Raw genomic sequence first — 25322 nt, forward strand, 5'->3', positions numbered from 1 at the left:
ACTGTCGGAGGGGCAGTACTGAGGGAGCACCAGACTGTCGGAGGGGCAGTACTGAGGGAGCGCAGCACTGTCGGAGGGGCAGTACTGAGGGAGCGCCGCACTGTCGGAGGGGCAGTACTGAGGGAACGCCGCACTGTCGGAGGGGCAGTACTGAGGGAGCGCCGCACTGTCGGAGGGGCAGTGCTGAGGGAGCGCCGCACTGTCGGAGGGGCAGTACTGAGGGAGCGCCTCACTTTCGGAGGGGTAGTGCTGAGGGAGCGCCGCACTGTCGGAGGGGCAGTGCTGAGGGAGCGCCGCACTGTCGGAGGGGCAGTACTGAGGGAGCGCCGCACTGTCGGAGGGGCAGTACTGAGGGAGCGCCGCACTGTCGGAGGGGCAGTACTGAGGGAGCGCCGCACTGTCGGAGGGGCAGTACTGAGGGAGCGCCGCACTGTCGGAGGGGCAGTACTGAGGGAGTGCCGCACTCTCAGAGGTACTGTCTTTCGGATGCAACGTTAAACCGAGGACCCCGTCTGCTCTCTTATGTGGACATTAAAGGTTCCATGGTCCTATTGGAAGAAGAGCAAAGTGGAGTTCTCCCCGGTGTGCTGGGGTCAATATTTATCCCTCAAACAACATGAACTCCTCCAGCCCCTACAACCCTCCCTATCTCTGTAACCTCCTCCAGCCCCTACAACCCTCCCTATCTCTGTAACATCCTCCAGCCCCTACCACCCTCCCTATCTCTGTAACATCCTCCAGCTCCTACAACCCTCCCTATCTGTGTAACCTCCTCCAGCCCCTACCACCCTCCCTATCTCTGTAACCTCCTCCAGCTCCTACAATCCTCCCTATCTCTGTAAATTCCTCCAGCCACTACAACCCTCCCTATCTCTGTAACCTCCTCCAGCCCCTACAACCCTCCCTATCTCTGTAACCTCCTCCAGCCCCTACAACCCTCCCTATCTCTGTAACCTCCTCCAGCCCCTACAACCCTCCCTATCCCTGTAACCTCCTCCAGCCCCTACCACCCTCCCTATCTCTGTAACCTCCTCCAGCCCCTACACCCCTCCCTATCTCTGTAACCCCCTCCAGCCCCTACAACCCTCCCTATCTCTGTAACCTCCTCCAGCCCCTACCACCCTCCCTATCTCTGTAACCTCCTCCAGCCCCTAACCACCCTCCCTATCTCTGTAACCTCCTCCAGCCCCTACCACCCTCCCTATCTCTGTAGCCTCCTCCAGCCCCTACCACCCTCCCTATCTCTGTAACCTCCTCCAGCCCCTACAACACTCCCTATCTCTGTAACTTCCTCCAGCCCCTACCACCCTCCCTATCTCTGTAACCTCCTCCAGCCCCTACCACCCTCCCTATCTCTGTAACCTCTCCAGCCCCTACAACCCTCCCTATCTCTGTAACCTCCTCCAGCCCCTACAACCCTCCCTATCTCTGTAACCTCCTCCAGCCCCTACAACCCTCCCTATCTCTGTAACTTCCTCCAGCCCCTACCACCCTCCCTATCTCTGTTACCTCCTCCAGCCGCTACAACCCTCCCTATCTCTGTAACCTCTCCAGCCCCTACACCCCTCCCTATCTCTGTAACCTCCTCCAGCCCCTACAACCCTCCCTAAACTCTGTAACCAGCTCCAGCCCGTACAACCCTCCCTATCTCTGTAACCATGGTGTGGCGATGTCGGTGTGGGACTCGGGTGGACAAATGTAAGAAGTCACACAACACCAGGTTATATTCCAACAGCTTTATTTGAAATCACAAGCTTTCGGAGCGCTGCTCCTTCATCAGGTGAAGTGGAGAGATGCATATAGACACAGATTATATAGTCAGAGAATAATGCCAGATGGTTACAGGTAATCTTTCTAACTGCCATTTATCACACCTCGGCAGAGAGATAATCACAGCAATCAAAGATGTAAATGGTGTCCAAACAGGTCAGTCAGGAAAACATTACATCAAAGAACAATGAGGAGGGGTCACAAGGGGTCAAATGTTGCAGATTCTGGGGTCTGTATGAAAAACAAAAAACAGACAACATTTTTTTTTTCGTGGAAATCACAGCAGGTCCGGCCGCATCTGTGTAGAGAGAACCAGCCAACGATGACTCGAGTCTGGATGACCCTACGTCAGGTGGAGTTACATGTAGCATGACTTGAACCCAAGATCCCGGTTGAGGCCGTCCTCATGAGTGCGGAACTTGGCTATCAGTTTCTGCTCGACGATTTTGCGTTGTCGTGTGCCTCGAAGGCCGCCTTGGAGAATGCTTACCCGAAGATCGGAGGCTGAATGTCCTTGACTGCTGAAGTGTTCCCCGACTGGGAGGGAACACTGCTGCCTGGCGATTGTTGCGCGGTGTCCGTTCATCCGTTGTTGCAGTGTCTGCATGGTCTCGCCAATGTACCATGCTCCGGGACAGCCTTTCCTGCAACGTATGAGGTAGACAACGTTGGCTGAGTCACATGAGTATGTACCATGTACCTGGTGGGTGGTGTCCTCACGTGTGATGATGGTATCTGTGTTGATGATCTGGCATGTCTTGCAGAGGTTGCCGTGGCAGGGTTGTGTGGTGTCGTGGTCGCTGTTCTCCTGAAAGCTGGGTAATTTGCTGCGAACGATGGTCTGTTTGAGGTTAGGCGGCTGTTTGAAGGCGAGTAGTGGAGGCGTGGGGATGGCTTTAGCGAGGTGTTCGTCGTCATCGATGACATGTTGAAGGCTGCGAAGAACATGGCATAGTTTCTCCGCTCCGGGGAAGTACTGGACGATGAAGGGTACTCTGTTGGTTGTGTCCTGTGTTTGTCTTCTGAGGAGGTCTATGCGATTTTTTGCTGTGGCCCATCGGAACTGTTGGTCGACGAGTCGAGCTTCATATCCCATTCTTACGAGGGCATCTTTTAGCGTCTGTAGGTGTCCATCGCGTTCCTCCTCGTCTGAGCAGATCCTGTGTATTCGCAGGGCTTTTCCATAGGGGATGGCTTCTTTAACGTGGTTAGGGTGGAAGCTGGAGAAGTGGAGCATCCTGAGGTTGTCCGTGGGCTTGTGGTAGAGTGAAGTGCTGAGGTGTTCGTCTTTGATGGAGGTTTGTGTGTCCAAGAATGAAACCGATTCTGAGGAGTAGTCCATGGTGAGTTTGATGGTGGGATGGAACTTGTTGATGTTATCGTGTAGTCTTTTCAGTGATTCTTCGCCGTGGGTCCATAGGAAGAAAATGTCGTCGATGTATCTGGTGTATAGCGTTGGTTGGAGGTCCTGTGCAGCGAAGAAGTCTTGCTCGAACTTGTGCATGAAGATGTTGGCGTATTGGGGTGAGAATTTGGTCCCCATGGCTGTTCCGTGTGTTTGGGTAAAGAACTGGTTGTCGAAGGTGAAGACATTGTGGTCAAGAATGAAGCGGATGAGTTGTAGGATGGGGTCTGGAGATTGGCTGTTGTTGGTGTTGAGTACTGAGGCTGTCGCAGCGATGCCGTCATCGTGGGGGATACTGGTGTAGAGTGCCGAGACGTCCATCGTGGCGAGGAGTGTTCCTGGTTCAACTGGTCCGTGGATGCTGAGTTTCTGTAAGAAGTCTGTAGTGTCACGACAGAAGCTTGGGGTTCCCTGTACAATGGGTTTCAGGATGCCCTCGACGTATCCAGAGAGGTTCTCACACAGGGTTCCGTTGCCTGATACGATAGGACGTCCGGGTGTGTTGGCTTTGTGTATCTTTGGGAGGCAGTAGAAGTCTCCCACGCGGGGAGTACGTGGGATGAGAGCGCGTAGGATGCTTTGAAGGTCTGGATCGAAGGTCTTGATCAGTCTGTTGAGTTGCCGGGTGTGTTCTTTGGTCGGATCTGCGGGTAACTGTCTGCAGTGTTCCTGGTTGTCCAGTTGTCGGTATGCTTCTTTGCAATAGTCCATTCTAGGACCATGATGGACACCTGCAGATGCTGAAAGACGCCCTCGTAAGAATGGGATATGAAGCTCGACTCGTCAATCGACAGTTCCGACGGGCCACAGCAAAAAATCGCATAGACCTCCTCAGAAGACAAACACGGGACATAACCAGCAGAGTATCCTTCGTCATCCAGTACTTCCCCGGAGCGGAGAAACTACGCCATGTTCTTCGCAGCCTTCAACATGTCATCGATGATGACGAACACCTCGCTAAGGCCATCTCCACACCTCCACTACTCGCCTTCAAACAGCCGCCTAACCTCAAACAGACCATCGTTCGCAGCAAATTACCCAGCTTTCAGGAGAACAGTGACCACGACACCACACAACCCTGCCACGGCAACATCTGCAAGACATGCCAGATCATCAACACAGATACCATCATCACACGTGAGGGCACCACCCACCAGGTACATGGTACATACTCATGTGACTCGGCCAACGTTGTCTACCTCATACATTGCAGGAAAGGATGCCCCGGAGCATGGTACATCGGCGAGACCATGCAGACACTGCAACAACGGATAAACGGACACCGCGCAACAATCGCCAGGCAGCAGTGTTCCCTCCCAGTCGGGGAACACTTCAGCAGTCAAGGACATTCAGCCTCCGATCTTCGGGTAAGCATTCTCCAAGGCGGCCTTCGAGACACACGACAACGCAAAATCGTAGAGCAGAAACTGATAGCCAAGTTCCGCAATCATGAGGACGGCCTCAACCGCGATCTTGGGTTCATGTCACGCTACATGTAACCCCACCTGATGCAGGGTCATCCAGACTCGAGTCGCCGTTGGCTTGTTCTCTCTACACAGATGCGGCCAGACCTGCTGTGATTTCCAGCAAAGAAAATGTTTTTTTGTCTGTTTTTTGTTTTTAATACGGACCCCAGCATCTGCAACATTTGACCCCTTGTGACCCCACCTCATTGTTCTTTGATGTAATGTTTTCCTGACAGACCTGTTTGGACACCATTCACACCTTTGATTGCTGTGATTATCTCTCTGCCGAGGTGTGATAAATGGCAGTTAGAAAGATTACCTGTAATCATCTGGCATTATTCTCTGACTATATAAGCTGTGTCTATAGGCATCTCTCCACTTCACCTGACGAAGGAGCAGCGCTCCGAAAGCTTGTGATTTCAAATAAAGCTGTTGGACTATAACCTGGTGTTGTGTGACTTCTTACATCTCTGTAATCTCCTCCAGCCCCTACCACCCTCCCTATCTCTGTAACCTCCTCCAGCCACTACCACCCTCCCTATCTCTGTAACCTCCTCCAGCCCCCTACAACCCTCCCTATCTCTGTAACCTCCTCCAGCCCCTACCACCCTCCCTATCTCTGTAACCTCCTCCAGCCCCTACAACCCTCCCTATCTCTGTAATCTCCTCCAGCCCCTACCATCCTCCCTATCTCTGTAACCTCCTCCAGCCCCTACCACCCTCCCTATCTCTGTAACCTCCTCCAGCCCCTACCACCCTCCCTATCTCTGTAACCTCCTCCAGCCCCTACAACCCTCCCTATCTCTGTAACCTCCGCCAGCCCCTACAACCCTCCCTATCTCTGTAACCTCCTCCAGCCCCTACCACCCTCCCTATCTCTATAACCTCCTCCAGCCCTACAACCCACCCTATCTCTGTAATCTCCTCCAGCCCCTACCACCCTCCCTATCTCTGTAACCTCCTCCAGCCCCTACTACCCTCCCTATCTCTGTAACCTCCTCCAGCCCCTACACCCCTCCCTATCTCTGTAACCTCCTCCAGCCCCTACCACCCTCCCTATCTCTGTAACCTCCTCCAGCCCCTACAACCCTCCCTATCTCTGTAACCTCCTCCAGCCCCTACCACCCTCCATATCTCTGTAACCTCCTCCAGCCCCTACAACCCTCCCTATCACTGTAACCTCCTCCAGCCCCTACACCCCTCCCTATCTCTGTAACCTCCTCCAGCCCCTACCACCCTCCCTATCTCTGTAACCTCCTCCAGCTCCTACAACACTCCCTATCTCTGTAACCTGCTCCAGCCCCTACAGCCCTCCCTATCTCTGTAACCTCCTCCAGCCCCTACAACCCACCCTATCTCTGTAACCTCCTCCAGCCCCTTCAACCCTCCCTATCTCTGTAACCTCCTCCAGCCCCTACAACCCTCCCTATCTCTGTAACCTCCTCCAGCCCCTACAACCCTCCCTATCTTTGTAACCTCCTCCAGCCTCTACCACCCTCCCTATCTCTGTAACCTCCTCCAGCCCCTACAACCCTCCCTATCTCTGTAACCTCCTCCAGCCCCTACACCCCTCCCTATCTCTGTAACCTCCTCCAGCACCTACAACCCTCCCTATCTCTGTAACCTCCTCCAGCTCCTACACCCCCTCCATCTCTGTAACCTCCTCCAGCCCCTACCACCCTCCCTATCTCAGTAACCTCCTCCAGTCCCTACAACACTCCCTATCTCTGTAACCTCCTCCAGCACCTATAACCCTCCCTAGCTCTGTAACCTCCTCCAGCCCCTACCACCCTCCCTATCTCTGTAACCTCCTCCAGCCCCTACAACCCTCCCTATCTCTGTAACCTCCTCCAGTCCCTACAACACTCCCTATCTCTGTAACCTCCTCCAGTCCCTACAACCCTCCCTATCTCTGTAACCTCCTCCAGTCCCTACAACCCTCCCTATCTCTGTAATCTCCTCCAGTCCCTACACCCCTCCCTATCTCTGTAACCTCCTCCAGTCCCTACAACCCTCCCTATCTCTGTAACCTCCTCCAGTCCCTACAACCCTCCCTATCTCTGTAATCTCCTCCAGCCCCTACCACCCTCCCTATCTCAGTAACCTCCTCCAGTCCCTACAACACTCCCTATCTCTGTAACCTCCTCCAGCACCTACAACCCTCCCTATCTCTGTAACCTCCTCCAGTCCCTACAACACTCCCTATCTCTGTAACCTCCTCCAGCCCCTACAACCCTCCCTATCTCTGTAACCTCCTCCAGTCCCTACAACACTCCCTATCTCTGTAACCTCCTCCAGTCCCTACAACCCTCCCTATCTCTGTAACCTCCTCCAGCCCCTACCACCCTCCCTATCTCTGTAACCTCCTCCAGCCCCTACAACCCTCCCTATCTCTGTCACCTCCTCCAGCCCCTACAACCCTCCCTATCTCTGTACCCTCCTCCAGCCCCTACAACCCTCCCTATCTCTGTAACCTCTTCCAGCCCCTACCACCCTCCCTATCTCTGTACCCTCCTCCAGCCCCCTACAACTCTCCCTATCTCTGTAACCTCCTCCAGCCCCTACAACCCTCCCTATCTCTGTAACCTCCTCCAGCTCCTACAACCCTCCCTATCTCTGTAACCTCCTCCAGCCCCTACCACCCTCCCTATCTCTGTAACCTCCTCCAGCCCCTACCACCCTCCCTATCTCTGTAACCTCCTCCAGCCCCTACCACCCTCCCTATCTCTGTAACCTCCTCCAGCCCCTACCACCCTCCCTATCTCTGTAACCTCCTCCAGCCCCTACCACCCTCCCTATCTCTGTAACCTCCTCCAGCCCCTACCACCCTCCCTATCTCTGTAACCTCCTCCAGCCCCTACCACCCTCCGAGATCTCTGCGCTCCAATTATGGCCTCTTGAGCATCCCTCGATTTCCATCGCTCCACCATTGGCGGCCGTGTCTTCAGCTGCCTGGGCCCCGAGCTCTGGAATTCCCTCCCTAAACCTCTCCGCCTCTCTCTCCTCCTTTAAGACGCTCCTTAAAAACCTCCCTCTTCGACCAAGCTTTGGGTCACCTGTGCCTAATATCTCCTTATGTGGCTCGGTGTTGAATTTTGTCTGATTTACGCGCCTGTGAAGCACCCTGGGAGGTTTGTTGAAGGAATAAGTCATATTACCTATTCAGAAAAATATACCATTCTATGAAAGAATTCTGGCTTTATTAAAACATGACAAACTGGGTCTGGAAATCTAGAAACCTAACTATGAAAAAGCGGTGATAGCATTCTGGCTATTGAGATAAGATAAGTTGTTGACACTGAATCAATAACCTTATTGAAACAGAAGGTTAAAGGCACCTGACAGTCTGAACCTTTGGGAACAAGACAATAGTTCACCCTGTATAATTTACACCTCATAAAGAAGCACATAAAGGTAACAAACATCTGCCTTCATAAAAATGATACCAAGTAAAGCGCACCTGCTGTTACACCGTTTTTTACGATAAACTTTGAACACCTAGAGGAGAGACATGGTTCTGTAGTGCTACCAGCTGAGGTGACTGTAAGAATTGCAGGGGTCAGCAGAAAAATGACCAGAGAGAATTAGCTTACATCAGCAGAAAACCTTAAAGGAAATACCACTGGAAAAGGGTATAAATATTGAACTCTCAAATGGGATAGTAGACTCGCTTAAAGGGGCAAAGCGATTCTCGGCTTCAGAGCCAGCTCTGTAAGTCTCCAACTCTTTGTACCTCCGGGATCAAAGGTACTGTATTTGATTTTGGTGGATATCCTGAATAAAACTAAGAACTGTAAAACTGTAGCAAAGTTAAGATTTGAGAGTAGGTTCTCTGATAATAGAATAGTAAGCTTTTTTTTTGGAACTGTTAATGTTGCGATTGACTCACCAACTGTAAATTATATGTCGGTTCTTTAATAAATCTATATATTTTTAGAATTGTCTCACTTCTGTATCAAACTCGCGAACTCAATCTCTGCACACTCTTTGGTGAGGAGTTGCAGAATTCTGGGGGAGTTTTTCCGAACCCTCATAACATTACAGTCTAGCCAAACTTATTAAAAGTGCTTTCTGGAGGACGGTAACATTTTCAGGTTGTTCCTTTCCTTTAGGGAGAGATAGTCCAGACCTTTAGACCCAATTAAGCGTTTTTAGGATTTGGTTACCTCGAACGTGTGAGGAATACGCCTGATCTGGGGTAGCCCTAAAGGGGCTAGGACTAGTAATAATCCCTTCAGTTTTACATGAAAGGCGCTGGATGAAGGAAGGTTGTCCTTGTTTTAAGCCTCGCCTATACCTTGATCAAAAGCTGAAAAGTGTAGGACCCCTCTCGTCCACTTTCCCCCCAACTCTTACCAGCTCCGACAGTGTCCTGATGGATTGCACATTTAAGATGGGCTCCAGGTCCTTCACCCCAGCGATGGGGAGAGGCGTGAGCGCGAAGGTGATGTTCAGCTCGACGGGGGAGAGGTAGTCCTCGACACAAACCTAGGTAGAGATAGCAAGAAAAATCGTGAAGGGCAGCGGCGGAATGTGTCCCAGCTCGTGGACAGGTTCCAAAAACAATTCAACAGGCTCACGGGAACGATGGCCGTTCATCCCAATCGCCGTATCATCGAACGATACCGCACAGGAGGAGGCCATTCGGCCCATCGTGCCTGTGCCGGCTCTTTGGTCAAGCTCTCCAATTAGTCCCTCTCCCCGCTGCTCTCCCCCCAGAGCCCTGCAGATATTTTTCCCTTCAAGTATTTATCCAATTCCCTTTTGAAAGTTACTATTGAATCTGCTCCCACCGCCCTTTCAGGCAGCGCATTCCAGATCACAACAATTCGCTGTGTAAAAACATTCTCCTCATCTCTCCCTCTGGTTCTTTTGCCAATCACCTAAAATCTGTGTCCTCTGGTTACCAACCCTCCTGCCACTGGAAACAGTTTCTCCTTATTTACTCTATCGAAACCATTCATGATTTTGAATACCTCGATTAAATCTCCCCTTCACCTTCTCTGCTCTAAGAAGAACAATCCCAGCTTCTCCAGTCTCTCCACATCACTGAAGTCCCTCATCCCTGGTACCATTCTGGTCAATCTCCCCTTAACCTTCTCTGCTCTAAGAAGAACAACCCCAGCTTCTCCAGTCTCTCCACATCACTGAAGTCCCTCATCCCCTGGAACCATTCTGGTCAATCTCCCCTTAACCTTCTCTGCTCTAAGGAGAACAATCCCAGCTTCTCCAGTCTCTCCACGTCACTGAAGTCCCTCACCCCTGATAACACTCTGATCAATCTCCCCTTAACCTTCTCTGCTTTAAGGAGAACAACCCCAGCTTCTCCAGTCTCTCCACATCACTGAAGTCCCTCATCCCTGGTACCATTCTGGTCAATCTCTCCCTTAACCTTCTCTGTTCTAAGGAGAACAATCCCAGCTTCTCCAGTCTATCCACATCACTGAAGTCCCTCAAACCTGGTACCATTCTGGTCAATCTCCTCTTAACCTTCTCTGCTCTAAGGAGAACAATCCCAGCTTCTCCAGTCTCTCCACATCACTGAAGTCCCTCATCCCTGGTACCATTCTGGTCAATCTCCCCCTTAACCTTCTCTGCTCTAAGTAGAACAAACCCAGCTTCTCCAGGCTCTCCACATAACTGAAGTTTCTCATCCCTGGTACCATTCTGGTCAATCTCCTCTTAACCTTCTCTGCTCTAAGGAGAACAATCCCAGCTTCTCCAGTCTCTCCACATCACTGAAGCCCCTCATCCCTGGTACCATTCTGGTCAATCGCCCCTTAACCTTCTCTGCTCTAAGGAGAACAACCCCAGCTTCTCCAGTCTCTCCACATCACTGAAGCCCCTCATCCCTGGTACCATTCTGGTCAATCTCCTCTGCACCCTCTCTGAGGACTTGACATCCTTCCTAAAGTGCGGTGCCCAGAATTGAACACAATACTCCAACCGGGGCTGAACCAGTGTTTTATAAAAGATTTAGCAATAAATTTCTGGCTTTTATACTCAATACCTCTACTTATAAAGCCAAGGATCTCATATGTTTGTTTAACAGCCTTCGCAACTTGTCCTGCCACCTTCAAAGATTAGTGTACGTACACCCCCAGGTCTCTCTGTTCCCGCACACCCGTTAATATTGTACCATTTAGTTGGATTTTATGAGGCGGCATCTAACACGGTAGATAAGGGAGTGTCTATGGATGTTAGTTATATGGACTTCCAGAAGGCTTTTGATAAGGTTCCACATAAAAGACTTTCATCGAAATCCAGAGGGCTTGCAATTGGAGGCCACCTATTGAGGTGGGTAGGGAATTGGTTAGGACTGATACCTGGGATGGCAGGAATGACATATGAGGAGAGATTGGGTCGATTGGGCTTATACTTGCTGGAGTTTAGAAGAATGAGAGGGGATCTCATTGAAACTTATAAAATTCTAACAGGACTAGACAGACTAGATGCAGGAAGTATGTTCCCGGTGGCGGGGGGAGTCCAGAACCAGGGGTCACAGTCTAAGGATAAGGGGTAAGCCATTTAGGACAGAGATGAGGAGGAATTTCTTCACCCAGAGAGTGGTGAACCTGTGGAATTCTCTACCACAGAGGGCAGTTGAGGCCAATTCATTAAATATATTCGAGAAGGAGTTAGATATATTTCTTAAGGCTAAAGGGATCAAGGGATATGGGGAGAAAGCAGGGACAGGGTACTGAATTTGGATGATCAGCCATGATCTCATTGAATGGCGGAGCAGGCTCGAGGGTCCGAATGGCCTACTCCTGCTCCTATCTTCTATGTTTCTATGAGACAGCGAGTAGGGATAATGGGTCTGAACTCCAATTGGCAGGAGGTGACTAGTGCTGTCCCCCTGGGATCTGTACTGGGGCCTCAGCTTTTCACTATATTTATCAATGACTTGGGTGAAGGAATAGAGAGCCGTGTATCTCAGTTTGCTGACGACACCACGTTAGCTGGCACCGTAAGTAGTGCAGATGGGAGCAGGGACATCGACAGATTGAGCGAGCGGGCAAAACTGTGGCAGATAGAAGTCAACGTGGGGAAAGTGTGAAGTCAACCACTTTGGACCCAAAGTAGGTGCAGGAGTCGGCCATTCGGCCCCTCGAGCCTGCTCCGCCATTCAATAAGATCAAGGCTGATCTTCGACCTCATCTCCACTTTCCCACCCGATCTCCATATCCCTCGATTCCCCGAGAGTCCAAAAATCTATCGATCTCAGCCTTGAATATACTCAACGACTGAGCCTCCACAGCCCTCTGGGGTAGAGAATTCCAAAGATTCACCGCCCTCTGAGTGAAGAAATTACTCCTCATCTCAGTCCTAAATGGCCGGCCCCTTATCCTGAGACTGTGACCCCTGGTTCTAGACTCCCTCGCCAGGGGAAACAACCTCTCAGCGTCTACCCTGTCAATACTCAGAATCCTAATCTCTAAATGGCGAGGAGCTGGGAACTGTGGGGCAGCAGAGAGATTTAGGGGTCCCTGTAGAGAAATCACTAAAAGCCAGTGGACAAGGTGCAAAAAGTATCTTAAAAAGGCGAATGGGAGGTTGGCCTTTATCACCAGAGGGATGGATTACAATAGAAACATAGAAGATAGGAGCAGGACTCGGCCATTCGGCCCCTCGAGCCTGCTCCGCCATTCGATGAGATCATGGCTGATCATCCAAATTCAGTACCCTGTCCCTGCTTTCTCTCCATATCCCTTGATCCCTTTAGCCTTAAGAAATATATCCAACTCCTTCTTGAATATATTTAATGAATTGGCCTCTACTGCCTTCTGTGGTAGAGAATTCCACAGGTTCACCACTCTCTGGGTGAAGAAATTCCTCCTAATTTCTGTCCTAAATGGCTTACCCCTTATCCTTAGACTGTGACCCCTGGTTCTGGACTCCCCGCCATCGGGAACATCCTTCCTGCATCTAGTCTGTCTAGTCCTGACAGAATTTTATAAGTTTCGATGAGATCCCCTCTCATTCTTCTAAACTCCAGCGAGTATAAGCCCGATCGACCCAATCTCTCCTCATACGTCATTCCTGCCATCCCTGGTATCAGCCTGGTGAATCTTCGCTGAACTCCTTCCATGGCAAGAACATCCTTCCTCAGATAAGGCGACAAAAACTGCACACAATACTCAAGGTGTGGCCTCACCAAGGCTCTGTACAACTGCAGCAAGACATCCTTGTTCCTGTACTCGAATCCTCTCACTATGAAGGCCAGCATACCATTTGCCTTCTTAACCGCCTGCTGCACCTGCATGCTTACCTTCAGCGACTGGTGCACAAGGACACCCAGGTCTTGTTGCACTTCCCCTTCTCCCAATCTATTGCCATTCAGATAATAATCTGCCTTCCTGTTTTTGACACTAAAGTGGACAACCTCGCATTTATCCACGTTATATTGCATCTGCCATGCTTCTGCCCAATCACTCAACCTGTCCAAATCATCCTGGAGTTTCTCGGCATCCTCCTCACAGCATACACACCCACCCAGCTTTGTGTCATCTGCAAACTTGGAGATATTACATCTAGTTCCCTCGTCTAGATCATTAATATATATTGTGAATAGCTGGGGTCCAAGGACCGATCCCTGCGGTACCCCACTAGTCACTGCCTGCCACTCGGAAAAAGACCCGTTTATTCCATATGGGATGGAAGTTGTGCTACAGTTTATATAAAGCTCTGGTCAGATCCCATCTGGAGTAACTGCCTTCAGTCCTGGGCCCCACACCTCAGGAAGGATATACTGGCCTTGGAGGGGGTGCAGCACTGATTCACCATAAGAACCTAAGAAATAAGAGCAGGAGTCAGCCATTCAGCCCTTCGAGCCTGCTCCGCCATTCAATGAGATCATGGCTGATCTTCTGCCTCAACTCCATTCACTGGCCCCATCGCCATATCCCTTGATGCCCTTACTAGTCAGAAACCTAACGACTTCTGCTTTGAATCTACCCAATGACTGAGCCTCCACAGCCCTCTGGGGTAGAGAATTCCAAAGATTCGCCACCCTCTGTGTGAAGAAATTTCTTCTCATCTCAGTCCTGAATGGCCGACCCTTTATCCTGAGGCTGTGGCCCCTGGTTCTAGACTCCCCAGCCAAGGGAAACATTCTCCCAGCATCCACCCTATCAAGCCCTGTAATAATTTTGTATGATTCAATGAGATCCCCTCTCATTCTTCCAAATTCAAGTGAATACATGTAAGAAGTCACACAACACCAGGTTATAGTCCAACAGTTTTATTTGAAATCACAAGCTTTCGGAGCGCTGCTCCTTCATCAGGTGAAGTGGAGAGATGCCTATAGACACAGATTATATAGTCAGAGAATAATGCCAGTTGGTTACAGGTAATCTTTCTGACTGCTTTCAGGAGAACAGCGACCACGACACCACACAACCCTGCCACGGCAACCTCTGCAATACATGCCAGATCATCAACACAGATACCATCATCACACGTGAGGGCACCACCCACCAGGTACATGGTACATACTCATGTGACTCGGCCAACGTTGTCTACCTCATACGTTGCAGGAAAGGATGCCCCGGAGCATGGTACATCGGCGAGACCATGCAGACACTGCGACAACGGAGGAACGGACACCGCGCAACAATCGCCAGGCAGGAGTGTTCCCTCCCAGTCGGGAACACTTCAGCGGTCAAGGACATTCAGCCTCCGATCTTTGGGTAAGCATTCTCCAAGGCAGCCTTCGAGACACACGACATCGCAAAATCGTAGAGCAGAAACTGATAGCCAAGTTCTGCACTCATGAGGACGGCCTCAACCGCGATCTTGGGTTCATGTCACGCTACAATTAACCCCACCTGACGTAGGGTCATCCAGACTCGAGTCGTCGTTGGCTTGTTCTCTCTACACACCTGCTGTGATTTCCAGCAAAGAAAATGTTTTTTGTCTGTTTTTTGTTTTTCATACAGACCCCAGCATCTGCAACATTTGACCCCTTGTGACCCACCTCATTGTTCTTTGATGTAATGTTTTCCTGACTCACCTGTTTGGACACCATTCACACCTTTGATTGCTGTGATTATCTCTCAGCCGAGGTGTGATAAATGGCAGTTAGAAAGATTACCTGTAACCATCTGGCATTATTCTCTGACTATATAATCTGTGTCTATATGCATCTCTCCACTTCACCTGATGAAGGAGCAGCGCTCCGAAAGCTTGTGATTTCAAATAAAACTGTTGGACTATAACCTGGTGTTGTGTGACTTCTTACATTTGTCCACCCCAGTCCAACTCCGGCATCTCCACACCAAGTGAATACAGGCCTAGTTTACTCAATCTCTTCTCATACGACAGTCCCGCCATCCCAGGAATCAATCTCGTGAACCTTCGCTGCACTCCCTCTAGGTAAGGAGACCAAAATTGTACACAGTACTCCAGGTGTGGTCTCACCAAGGCCCTATATAATTGCAGTAAGACTTCTTTACTCCTGTACTCCCAGGGGCTAAAAGGGTTATGAGGACAGGTTGCACAGACTGGGCTTGTATTCCCTCGAGTTTAGAAGATTAAGGGGTGATCTAATCGAGGTGTTTACGATGATTAAAAGGATTCGATAGGGTAGCGAGAGAGAAACTATTTCCTCTGGTGAGGGGGAGTCCAGAACAAGGGGGCGGAACCTTAAAATTAGAGCCAGGCCGTTCAGCGGTGATGTCAGGAAGCACTCCCTCCCCCAAAAAGCTGTTGAGGCTGGGGGTCAATTGAAAATGACAAAACTGAGATTGATAGATTTTTAAATAAAAACAGAAAATGCTGGAAATACTCAGCAGGTCAGGCAGTATCTGTGGAGCAAGAAACAGAGTTAACGTTTCAGGTCAATGACCCTTCGTCAGAACTGGAAAAAGCTGGAGATGGAACAGGTTCTTAAGCAAGTGCCGGGGCAGGGAAAGGGGGGGAGGGGAGTAAAGCACAAAAGGAAAGGTCTGTGATAGGATGGAAGGCAAGAAACATAGAAACACCGAAGATAGGAGCAGGAGTAGGCCATTCGGCCCCTCGAGCCAGTTCTGCCATTCAATGCGATCATGGCTGATCATCAAAATTCAGTACCCTGTCCCTACTTTCTCCCCATACCCCTTGATACCCTTAGCCTTAAGAAATATATCCAACTCCTTCTTGAATGTACTTAATGAATTGGCCTCAACTGCCTTCTGTGGTAGAGAATTCCACAGGTTCACCACTCTCTGGGTGAAGAAATTCCTCCTCATCTCTGTCCTAAATGGCTTACCCCTTATCCTTAGACTGTGACCCCTGGTTCTGGATTCCCCCGCCATCGGGAATATCCTTCCTGCATCTAGTCTGTCTAGTCCTGTTAGAATTTTATAAGTTTCAATGAGGTCCCCTCTCATTCTTCTAAACTCCAGCGAGTATAAGCCCAATCGACCCAATCTCTCCTCATACGTCATTCCTGCCATCCCAGGTATCAGTCTGGTGAATCTTCGCTGCACTCCCTCCATGGCAAGAACATCCTTCCTCAGATAAGGCGACCAAAACTGCACACAATACTCAAGGTGTGGTCTCACCAAGGCACTGCACAACTGCAGCAAGACATCCTTGTTCCTGTACTCGAATCCTCTCACTACGGAGGCCAGCATACCATTTGCCTTCTTAACCGCCTGCTGCACCTGCATGCTTACCTTCAGCGACTGGTGCACAAGGACACCCAGGTCTCGTTGCACTTCCCCTTCTCCCAATTTATTGCCGTTCAGATAATAATCTGCCTTCCTGTTTTTGCCACCAAAGTGGATAACCTCGCATTCATCCACATTATACTGCATCTGCCATACATCTGCCCAATCATCCAACCTGTCCAAATCATACTGGAGTTTCTCAGCATCCTCCTCACAGCACACACGCCCACCCAGCTTTGTGTCATCTGCACCAATGCTGCCTCCGCAAGATCCTGCATATCCATTGGCAGGATAGGCGCACCAACGTCAGTGTTCTTGCTCAAGCCAACATCCCCAGCATTGAAGCTTTGACCAACGCTCGATCAGCTACGATGGATGGGTCACATTGTCCGCATGCCCGATACGAGACTCCCAAAACAAGCACTCTACTCGGAGCTCCGGCACGGCAAGGGAGCCCCAGGTGGGCAGAGGAAACACTTCAAGGACACCCTCAAAGCCTCCTTGGAAAAGGTGTAACATCCCCATCGACACCTGGGAATCCCTGGCCCAAGACCGCACAAAGTGGAGGAGAAGCACCCGGGAAGGCGCCGAACACCTCGAGTCTCTTTGCCGGGAGCAAGCGGAAGCCAAGTGCAAACAGCGCAAGGAGCGCACGTCAACCCAAGCACCCCACCCACCCGCCCCTTCAACCACCGTCTGCCCCACCTGTGACAGAGACTGTAGGTCCCGCATTGGACTCATCAGTCACCTGAGAACTAATTTTTAATGTGGAAGCAAGTCATCCTCAGTTCCCGAGGGACTGCCTAAGAAGAAGAGATGACAGATCCCTCGTGCCAACTCCTTCTCTGCGGCCTGTCATTTAGTTTAGGCCGTGGGCCTGAGGCCGAGGTACCACAGTTCGAAGCAAGGAACTCACCGGGACGAGGATCTGATGTTCCCTGCAGTGTACGCCCTCACTAACGATCAGGTGCCTGGTGAAGGGTCTCTCAGCCGTCTCGAACGTGACCCTGTGCCCCGGCCTGGTTGAATCTAACTCCAAGTGGTACGTTAAGTTGGCGCGGAGCTCTCCTGAATGCGGTGGGAGGAGGAAGATAAGTTAGTCAACCTGGATAAAGTCGTCACAAGTCTGGGGAGATGACTGCATCCCTCAATTGCTGGATTCGCATCCCAAACGAGCGGCACTGTCGGAGGGGCAGTACTGAGGGAGCACCACACTGTCGGAGGGGCAGTACTGAGGGAGCGCCGCACTGTCGGGGGGTCAGTACTGAGGGAGCGCCGCACTGTTGGAGGGTCCGTACTGAGGGAGCGCCGCACTGTTGGAGGGGCAGTACTGAGGGAGTGCTGCACTGTCGGAGGGGCAGTACTGAGGGAGCGCTGCACTGTTGGAGGGTCCGTACTCAGGGAGCGCCGCACTGTCGGAGGGGCAGTACTGAGGGAGCGCCGCACTGTCGGAGGGGCAGTACTGAGGGAGCGCCGCACTGTCAGAGGGGCAGTACTGAGGGAGCGCCGCACTGTCGGAGGGGCAGTACTGAGGGAGCGCCACACTGTCGGAGGGGCAGTACTGAGGGAGCGCTGCACTGTCGGAGGGGCAGTACTGAGGGAGCGCCACACTGTCGGAGGGGCAGTACTGAGGGAGCGCCGCACTGTCGGAGGGGCAGTACTGAGGGAGCGCCGCACTGTCGGAGGGTCCGTACTGAGGGAGTGCTGCACTGTCGGAGGGGCAGTACTGAGAGAGCGCCGCACTGTCGGAGGGGCAGTACTGAGGGAACGCCGCACTGTCGAGGGGCAGTACTGAGGGAGCGCCGCACTGTCGGAGGGGCAGTACTGAGGGAGTGCCACACTGTCGGAGGGGCAGTACTGAGGGAGCGCCGCACTGTCGGAGGGGCAGTACTGAGGGAGCACCGCACTGTCGGAGGGGCAGTACTGAGGGAGCGCCGCACTGTCGGAGGGACAGTACTGAGGGAGTGCTGCACTGTCGGAGGGGCAGTACTGAGGGAGCGCCGCACTGTCGGAGGGGCAGTACTGAGGGAGCACCACACTGTCGGAGGGGCAGTACTGAGGGAACGCCGCACTGTCGAGGGGCAGTACTGAGGGAGCGCCGCACTGTCGGAGGGGCAGTACTGAGGGAGTGCCACACTGTCGGAGGGGCAGTACTGAGGGAGCGCCGCACTGTCGGAGGGGCAGTACTGAGGGAGCACCGCACTGTCGGAGGGGCAGTACTGAGGGAGCGCCGCACTGTCGGAGGGGCAGTGCTGAGGGAGCGCCGCACTGTCGGAGGGGCAGTACTGAGGGAGCGCCGCACTGTCGGAGGGGCGGTACTGAGGGAACGCCGCACTGTCGGAGGGGCAGTACTGAGGGAGCGCCGCACTGTCGGAGGGGCAGTACTGAGGGAGCGCCGCACTGTCGGAGGGGCAGTACTGAGAGAGCGCCGCGCTGTCGAAGGGGCAGTACTGAGGGAATGCCGCACTGTTGGAGGGGCAGTAGTGAGGGAGCACCGAACTGTCGGAGGCCAGTACTGAGGGAGCGCCGCACTGTCGGAGGGGCAGTACTGATGGAGCACCGCACTATCGGAGTGGCAGTACTGAGGGAGTGCTGAACTGTCGGAGCGGCAGCACTGAGGGAGCATCCCACTGTCGGAGGAGGAGGAGAGAGAGAGATAGAGAGATACGCACGTTCCTGTGGGTGCGGAGGGTTTCAAAATGAAGGATAAAGTACCTTGGATACCAGAGGTCACTAGAGTCACGTTGAAGCAGACAGTTAGGTTGCTCACAGCACTGTTAGCATCAATGGAACTCTCCGAGCATACGAAATTCCACAGCGGGATTTCCTCTGGGCTGATGGATATGTTGGCATTCACGTTCATCACTGGCCTAGAGCTGGAAGGGAAGATTAAGGTCAAGGAACACTCTACTGAGAGGAGTTCGCACTCAATACTGGGAATATAGGAACCGGAGGAGGCCATTCAACCCCTCGAGCCTGTTTGTTTTTATTTATTCATGGGATGTGGGCGTCGCTGGCAAGGCCGACATTTATTGCCCAACCCTAGTTGCCCCTTGAGAAGGTGGTGGTGAGCCGCCTTCTTGAACCGCTGCAGTCCGTGTGGTGAAGGTACTCCCACAGTGCTGTTAGGGAGGGAGTTCCAGGATTTTGACCCAGCGACGATGAAGGAACGACCGATATACTTCCAAGTCAGGATGGTGTGTGACTTGGAGGTGGAACTTGGAGGTGGTGGTGTTCCCACGCGCCTGCTGCCCTTGTCCTTCTAGGTGGTAGAGGTCGCGGGTTTGGGAGGTGCTGCCGAAGAAGCCTTGGCGAGTTGCTGCAGTGCATCTTGTAGATGGTCCACACTGCAGCCACGGTGCGCCGGTGGTGGAGGGAGTGAATGTTTAAGGTGGTGGATGGGGTGCCAATCAAGCGGGCTGCTTTGTCCTGGATGGTGTCGAGCTTCTTGAGTGTTGTTGGAGCTGCACTCATCCAGGCAAGTGGAGAGTATTCCATCACACTCCTGACTTGTGCCTTGTAGATGGTGGAAAGGCTTTGGGGAGTCAGGAGGTGAGACACTCGCCGCAGAATACCTAGCCTCTGACCTGCTCTTGTTGCCACAGTATTTATGTGGCTGGTCCAGTTAAGTTTCTGGTCAATGGTGACCCCCCAGGATATTGATGGTGGGGGATTCGGCGATGGTAATGCCGTTGAATGTCAAGGGTCGGTGGTTAGACTCTTGCTTGTGGGAGATAGTCATTGCCTGGCACTTGTGCAGCGCGAATGCTACCTGCCACTTACCAGCCCAAGCCTGAACATCGTCCAGGTCTTGCTGCATGTGGGCACGGACTGCTTCATTGTCGGAGGAGTTGCGAGTGGAACTGAACGCTTTGCAATCATCAGCGAACATCCCCACTTCTGACCTTATGTTGGAGGGAAGGTCATTGATGAACCTCAAGCCTGTTCTGCCATTCAATCAGATCGTGGTTGATCTGTATCTTAAATCCACCCTTTGTGTGTAGAAGTGTTTCCTAACTTCACTCCTGAAAGGTCTGACTCTAATTTTTAGACTCTGCCCCCTAGTCCTAGACTCCCCAACCAGCGGAAATAGTTTCTCTCTATCTGTTCACCTTAATGTAATGATCAATAACATGTCATTCTATAGTGAACACTAGGTGGAGCCATAGAGCTGTGTAGAGCTGTATATAGCTATATGTATTAGACTACACTACCCAGCTGTATATATATTAAGACTACATTACCCATGAGGCACTAGGCTACCCACAAGGCAGCAGTCAAGATGGAAGCCTCTACAGATACTGTACCTAGTCCACATGTGCTCAATAAAGTAACTAGCAAAATCTAGCTGTGTTCATAATAAGAATGTCTATTTATTAATGAACATAAGACTTAATATCTTGAAAACTTCGATCAGATCACCCCTTAACCTTCTAAATTCTAGGGAGTACAACCCTAGTTTGTGTAATCTCTCCTCGTAACAACCCTTGGAGTCCAGGTCTCATTCTGGTAAACCTACGCTGCACTCCCTCCAAAGCCAATATATCCTTCCGAAGGTGTGGTGCCCAGAACTGCTCACAGTGCTCCAGGTGTGGTCTACCCAGGGCTTTGTACAGCTGCAGCATAACTTCTACCCCCTTGTATTCTAGCTCTCTAGGTTGGGTTAGCACCGTCATAGGTCCATGATGTTTTAATGAACGATGTACCTGAAACCCAGGTCTCTTAGGACCTCCGCTGTTTCTAGATTTTCACCAGTCCGCTTTTTGAAGGCTTATAGAAACATAGCAACATAGAAGATAGGAGCAGGAGTAGGCCATTCGGCCCCTCGAGCCTGCTCCGCCATTCAATGAGATCATGGCTGATCATCCAAATTCAGTACCCTGTCCCTGCCTTCTCCCCATATCCCTTGATCCCTTTAGCCTTAAGAAATATATCCAACTCCTTCTTGAATATGTTCAATGAATTGGCCTCAACTGCCTTGTGTGGTAGAGAATTCCACAGGTTCACCACTCTCTGGGTGAAGAAATTCCTCCTCATCTCAGTCCTAAATGGTTACCCCTTATCATTAAACTGTGACCCCTGGTTCTGGACTCCCCCGCCATCGGGAACAGCCTTCCTGCATCTAGTCTGTCCAGTCCTGTTAGAATTTTATAAGTTTCAATGAGATCCCCTCTCATTCTTCTAAACTCTAGCGAATATAAGCCCAATCGACACAATCTCTCCTCATACGTCATTCCTGCCATCCCAGGTATCGGTCTGGTGAATCTTCGCTGCACTCCCTCCATGGCAAGAACATCCTTCCTCAGATAAGGCGACCAAAACTGCACACAATACTCAAGGTGTGGTCTCACCAAGGCTCTGTACAACTGCAGCAAGACATCCTTGCTCCTGTACTCGAATCCTCTCGCTATGAAGGCCAGCATACCATTTGCCTTCTTAACTGCCTGCTGCACCTGCATGCTTACCTTCAGCGACTGGTGCACAAGGACACCCAGGTCTCGTTGCACTTCCCCTTTTCCCAATCTATTGCCGTTCAGATAATAATCTGCCTTCCGGTTTTTGCCACCAAAGTGGATAACCTCGCATTTATCCACGTTATATTGCATCTGCCATGCTTCTGCCCAATCACCCAACCTGTCCAAATCATACTGGAGTTTCTCGGCATGCTCCTCACAGCACACACGTCCACCCAGCTTTGTGTCGTCTGCAAACTTGGAGATATTACATCTAGTTCCCTCGTCTAGATCATTAATATATATTGTGAATAGCTGGGGTCCTAGCACCGATCCCTGCGGTACCCCACTAGTCACTGCCTGCCACTCCGAAAAAGACCCGTTTATTCCAACTCTTTGCTTTCTATCTGCCAACCAGTTCTCTATCCAAGTCAGTACCTTGCCCTCAATCCCATGTGCCTTAACTTTACACGCTAATCTCTTATGCGGGACCTTATCGAAAGCCTTCTGAAAGTCCAAATACACCACATCCACTGGTTTTCCCTTATCTATTTTACCAGTTACATCCTCAAAAAATTCCAGTAGATTAGTCAAGCACGATTTACCTTTTGTAATTCCATGTTGACTTTGTCCGATCCTGTCACTGTTTTCCAAGTGTTCTGCTATTACATCTTTTATAATGGACTCGAGCAATTTCCCCACTACCGATGTCAGGCTTACCGGTCTGTAATTCCCCGTTTTCTCTTTACCACCTTTTTTGAACAGTGGGGTAACATTAGCTACCCTCCAATCCATGGGAACTGTTCCAGAGTCTGTAGAACTTTGGAAGATGACCAGCAATACATCCACTATTTCTAGGGCCACTTCCTTAAGTACCCTAGGATGTAGATTATCAGGCCCTGGGGATTTATCGGCCTTCAATCCCATCAATTTCCCGAACACCATTTCCCTACAAATACTGATTTCTTTCAGTTCCTCCCAATGGCTTCAGTGACTTCACTAACTAACCTGGGGAGATAGAGTCATAGAGTCATAGAGTTATACAGCACCGAAAGAGGCCCTTCGGCCCATCATGTCCACGCCGGCCATCAAGCCCTGTCTATTCCAATCCCATTTTCCAGCACTTGGTCCGTAGCCTTGTATGCTATGGCGTTTCAAGTGCTCATCCAAATGCTTCTTGAATGTTGTGAGGGTTCCTGCCTCTACCACCCTTTCAGGCAGTGAGTTCCAGATTCCAACCACCCTCTGGGTGAAAAAGTTCTCCCTCAAATCCCCTCTAAACCTCCTGCCCCTTACCTTGAAACTATGCCCCCTGGTTATTGACCCCTCTACTCAGGGGAAAAGCTCCTTTCTATCTACCCTATCTATGCCCCTCATCATTTTGTACACCTCAATCAGGTCCCCCCTCAGCCTTCTCTGCTCCAAGGAAAACAACCCCAGCCTGTCCAGTCTCTCTTCATAGCTGAAGCGCTCCAGCCCAGGTAACAATCCTGGTGAATCTCCTCTGCACTCCCTCCAATGCAATCACATCCTTCCGATAGTGTGGCGACCAGAACTGCACACAGTATTCCAGCTGTGGCCTAACCAGCGTTTTATACAGCTCCATCATCACCTCCCTGCTCTTATATTCTATGCCTCGGCTAATGAAGGCAAGTATCCCATATGCCTTTTTAACCACCTTATCCACCTGTTCTGCTGCCTTCAGGGATCTATGTACATGCACACCAAGGTCCCTCTGATCCTCTGTCCTTCCTAGGGTCCTACCGTTCATCGTGTATTCCCTTGCCTTGTTAGTCCCTCCAAAATGCATCACCTCACACTTTTCAGGGTTAAATTCCATTTGCCACTGTTCCGCCCATCTGACCAACCCATCTATATCGTCCTGCAGACTGAGGCTACCCTCCTTGCTATTTACCACCCCACCAATTTTCGTGTCATCTGCGAACTTACTGGTCATACCTTTTACATTCACATCCAAATCATTAATGTACACTACAAACAGCAAGGGACCCAGCACCGATCCCTGAGGTACCCCACTGGACACAGGCTTCCAGTCACAAAAACAACCTTCGACCATCACCCTCTGCCTCCTGCCACTCAGCCAGTTTTGGATCCAATGTGCCAAGGCACCCTGGATCCCATGGGCTCTTACCTTCCTGACCAGTCTCCCATGCGGGACTTTGTCAAAAGCCTTACTGAAATCCATGTATACCACATCCACTGCACTACCCTCATCCACACACCTAGTCACCCCCTCGAAAAATTCAATCAAATTAGTCAGACATGATCTTCCCTTGACAAAGCCATGCTGACTATAGACTGACCAACACAATCGAGGTCCTTCGCTCAACTCCTAGAAGCTCCAGAAGGCACTTCACACCCAACCGCTTACACCCAGGTTGTCCCTGTTATGGCGGGGGGGGGTGGGGAGGTGCGGGGAAGGGGAAGGGCAGCCAATGTTGCGCACAGCAAGATCCCACCGACAGCGATGAGATCAATGGAAGTACCAGGGCTCTGACAGCCCTTCCTGTCATGGGATGCCCAGAACTCTACCCTCCCCAATCCCTGGTCCCGCTCTATGAAGCCTCACTGCCCTCTTTTCCCTGTCTCTGATACCCTGCCTACAAGTGGGACTGGTTGCCCTTTGGTGAGGTGATGGGGGGTGGATGGGGCGGGGGAGAGGAGGGGGGGTAGTCGGGAGCGGGGCGCGGGTGAGAGGTCCTGAGTGCGAGTTGCACGAGGCTACAGCTTTTTAAATGGTGAGAGGCTGGGAAATGTTGGTGTGCAGAGGGACCTGGGTGTCCTTGTACACGAATCACTGAAAGTTAACATGCAGGTACAGCAAGTAATTAGGAAAGCAAATGGTATGTTGGCCTTCGTAGCGAGAGGGTTTGAGTACAGGAATAAGGATGTCTTGCTGCAGTTGTACAGGGCCTTGGTGAGACCACACCTTGAGTATTGTGTGCAGTTTTGGTCACCTTATCTGAGGAAGGATGTTCTTGCCATGGAGGGAGTGCAGCGAAGATTCACCAGGCTGATACCTGGGATGGCAGGAATGACGTATGAGGAGAGATTGGGTCGATTGGGCTTGTACTCGCTGGAGTTTAGAAGAATGAGAGGGGATCTCATTGAATCTTATAAAATTCTAACAGGACTGGACAGACTAGATGCAGGAAGGATGTTCCCGATGGTCGGGGAGTCCAGAACCAGGGGTCACAGTCTAAGGATAAGGGGTAAACCATTTAGGACAGAGATGAGGAGGAATTTCTTCACCCAGAGAGTGGTGAACCTGTGGAAATCTCTACCACAGAAGGCAGTAGAGGCCAATTCATTAAATACATTCAAGAAGGAGTTGGATATATTTCTTAAGGCTAAATGGATCAAGGGATATGGGGAGAAGGCGGGGACAGGGTACTGAATTTGGATGATCAGCCATGATCTCATTAAATGGCGGAGCAGGTTCGAGGGGCCGAATGGCCTACTCCTGCTCCTATCTTCTATGCTTCTATCTTTCTATGTTTCAAATGGTATGTTGGCCTTTATTACAGAGGGATTGGAGTATAAGAGTAAAGAC

General features: G+C 51.1%; 1 protein-coding gene across 1 annotated transcript in view; it reads right to left on the reverse strand.

Annotated features, from left to right (window-relative positions):
• Nucleotides 1–25322, reverse strand: part of LOC147094577 (integrin alpha-X-like) — a 248610-nt gene that overhangs the window by 88856 nt on the left and 134432 nt on the right. The window contains exons 16-18 of the mRNA XM_085974224.1: nt 19011–19171; nt 17212–17363; nt 8998–9129 (exon numbers count right to left, since the gene is read on the reverse strand). Coding sequence (XP_085830350.1) covers nt 8998–9129; nt 17212–17363; nt 19011–19171 — 445 coding nt within the window. The remainder of the gene's footprint in view (nt 1–8997; nt 9130–17211; nt 17364–19010; nt 19172–25322) is intronic.

This window comes from Somniosus microcephalus, unplaced genomic scaffold (genome assembly GCF_052327205.1).
Source record: "Somniosus microcephalus isolate GS21.2 unplaced genomic scaffold, FLI_Smic_1.0 unresolved_chr1, whole genome shotgun sequence".
Taxonomy (NCBI): Eukaryota; Metazoa; Chordata; class Chondrichthyes; order Squaliformes; family Somniosidae; genus Somniosus; species Somniosus microcephalus.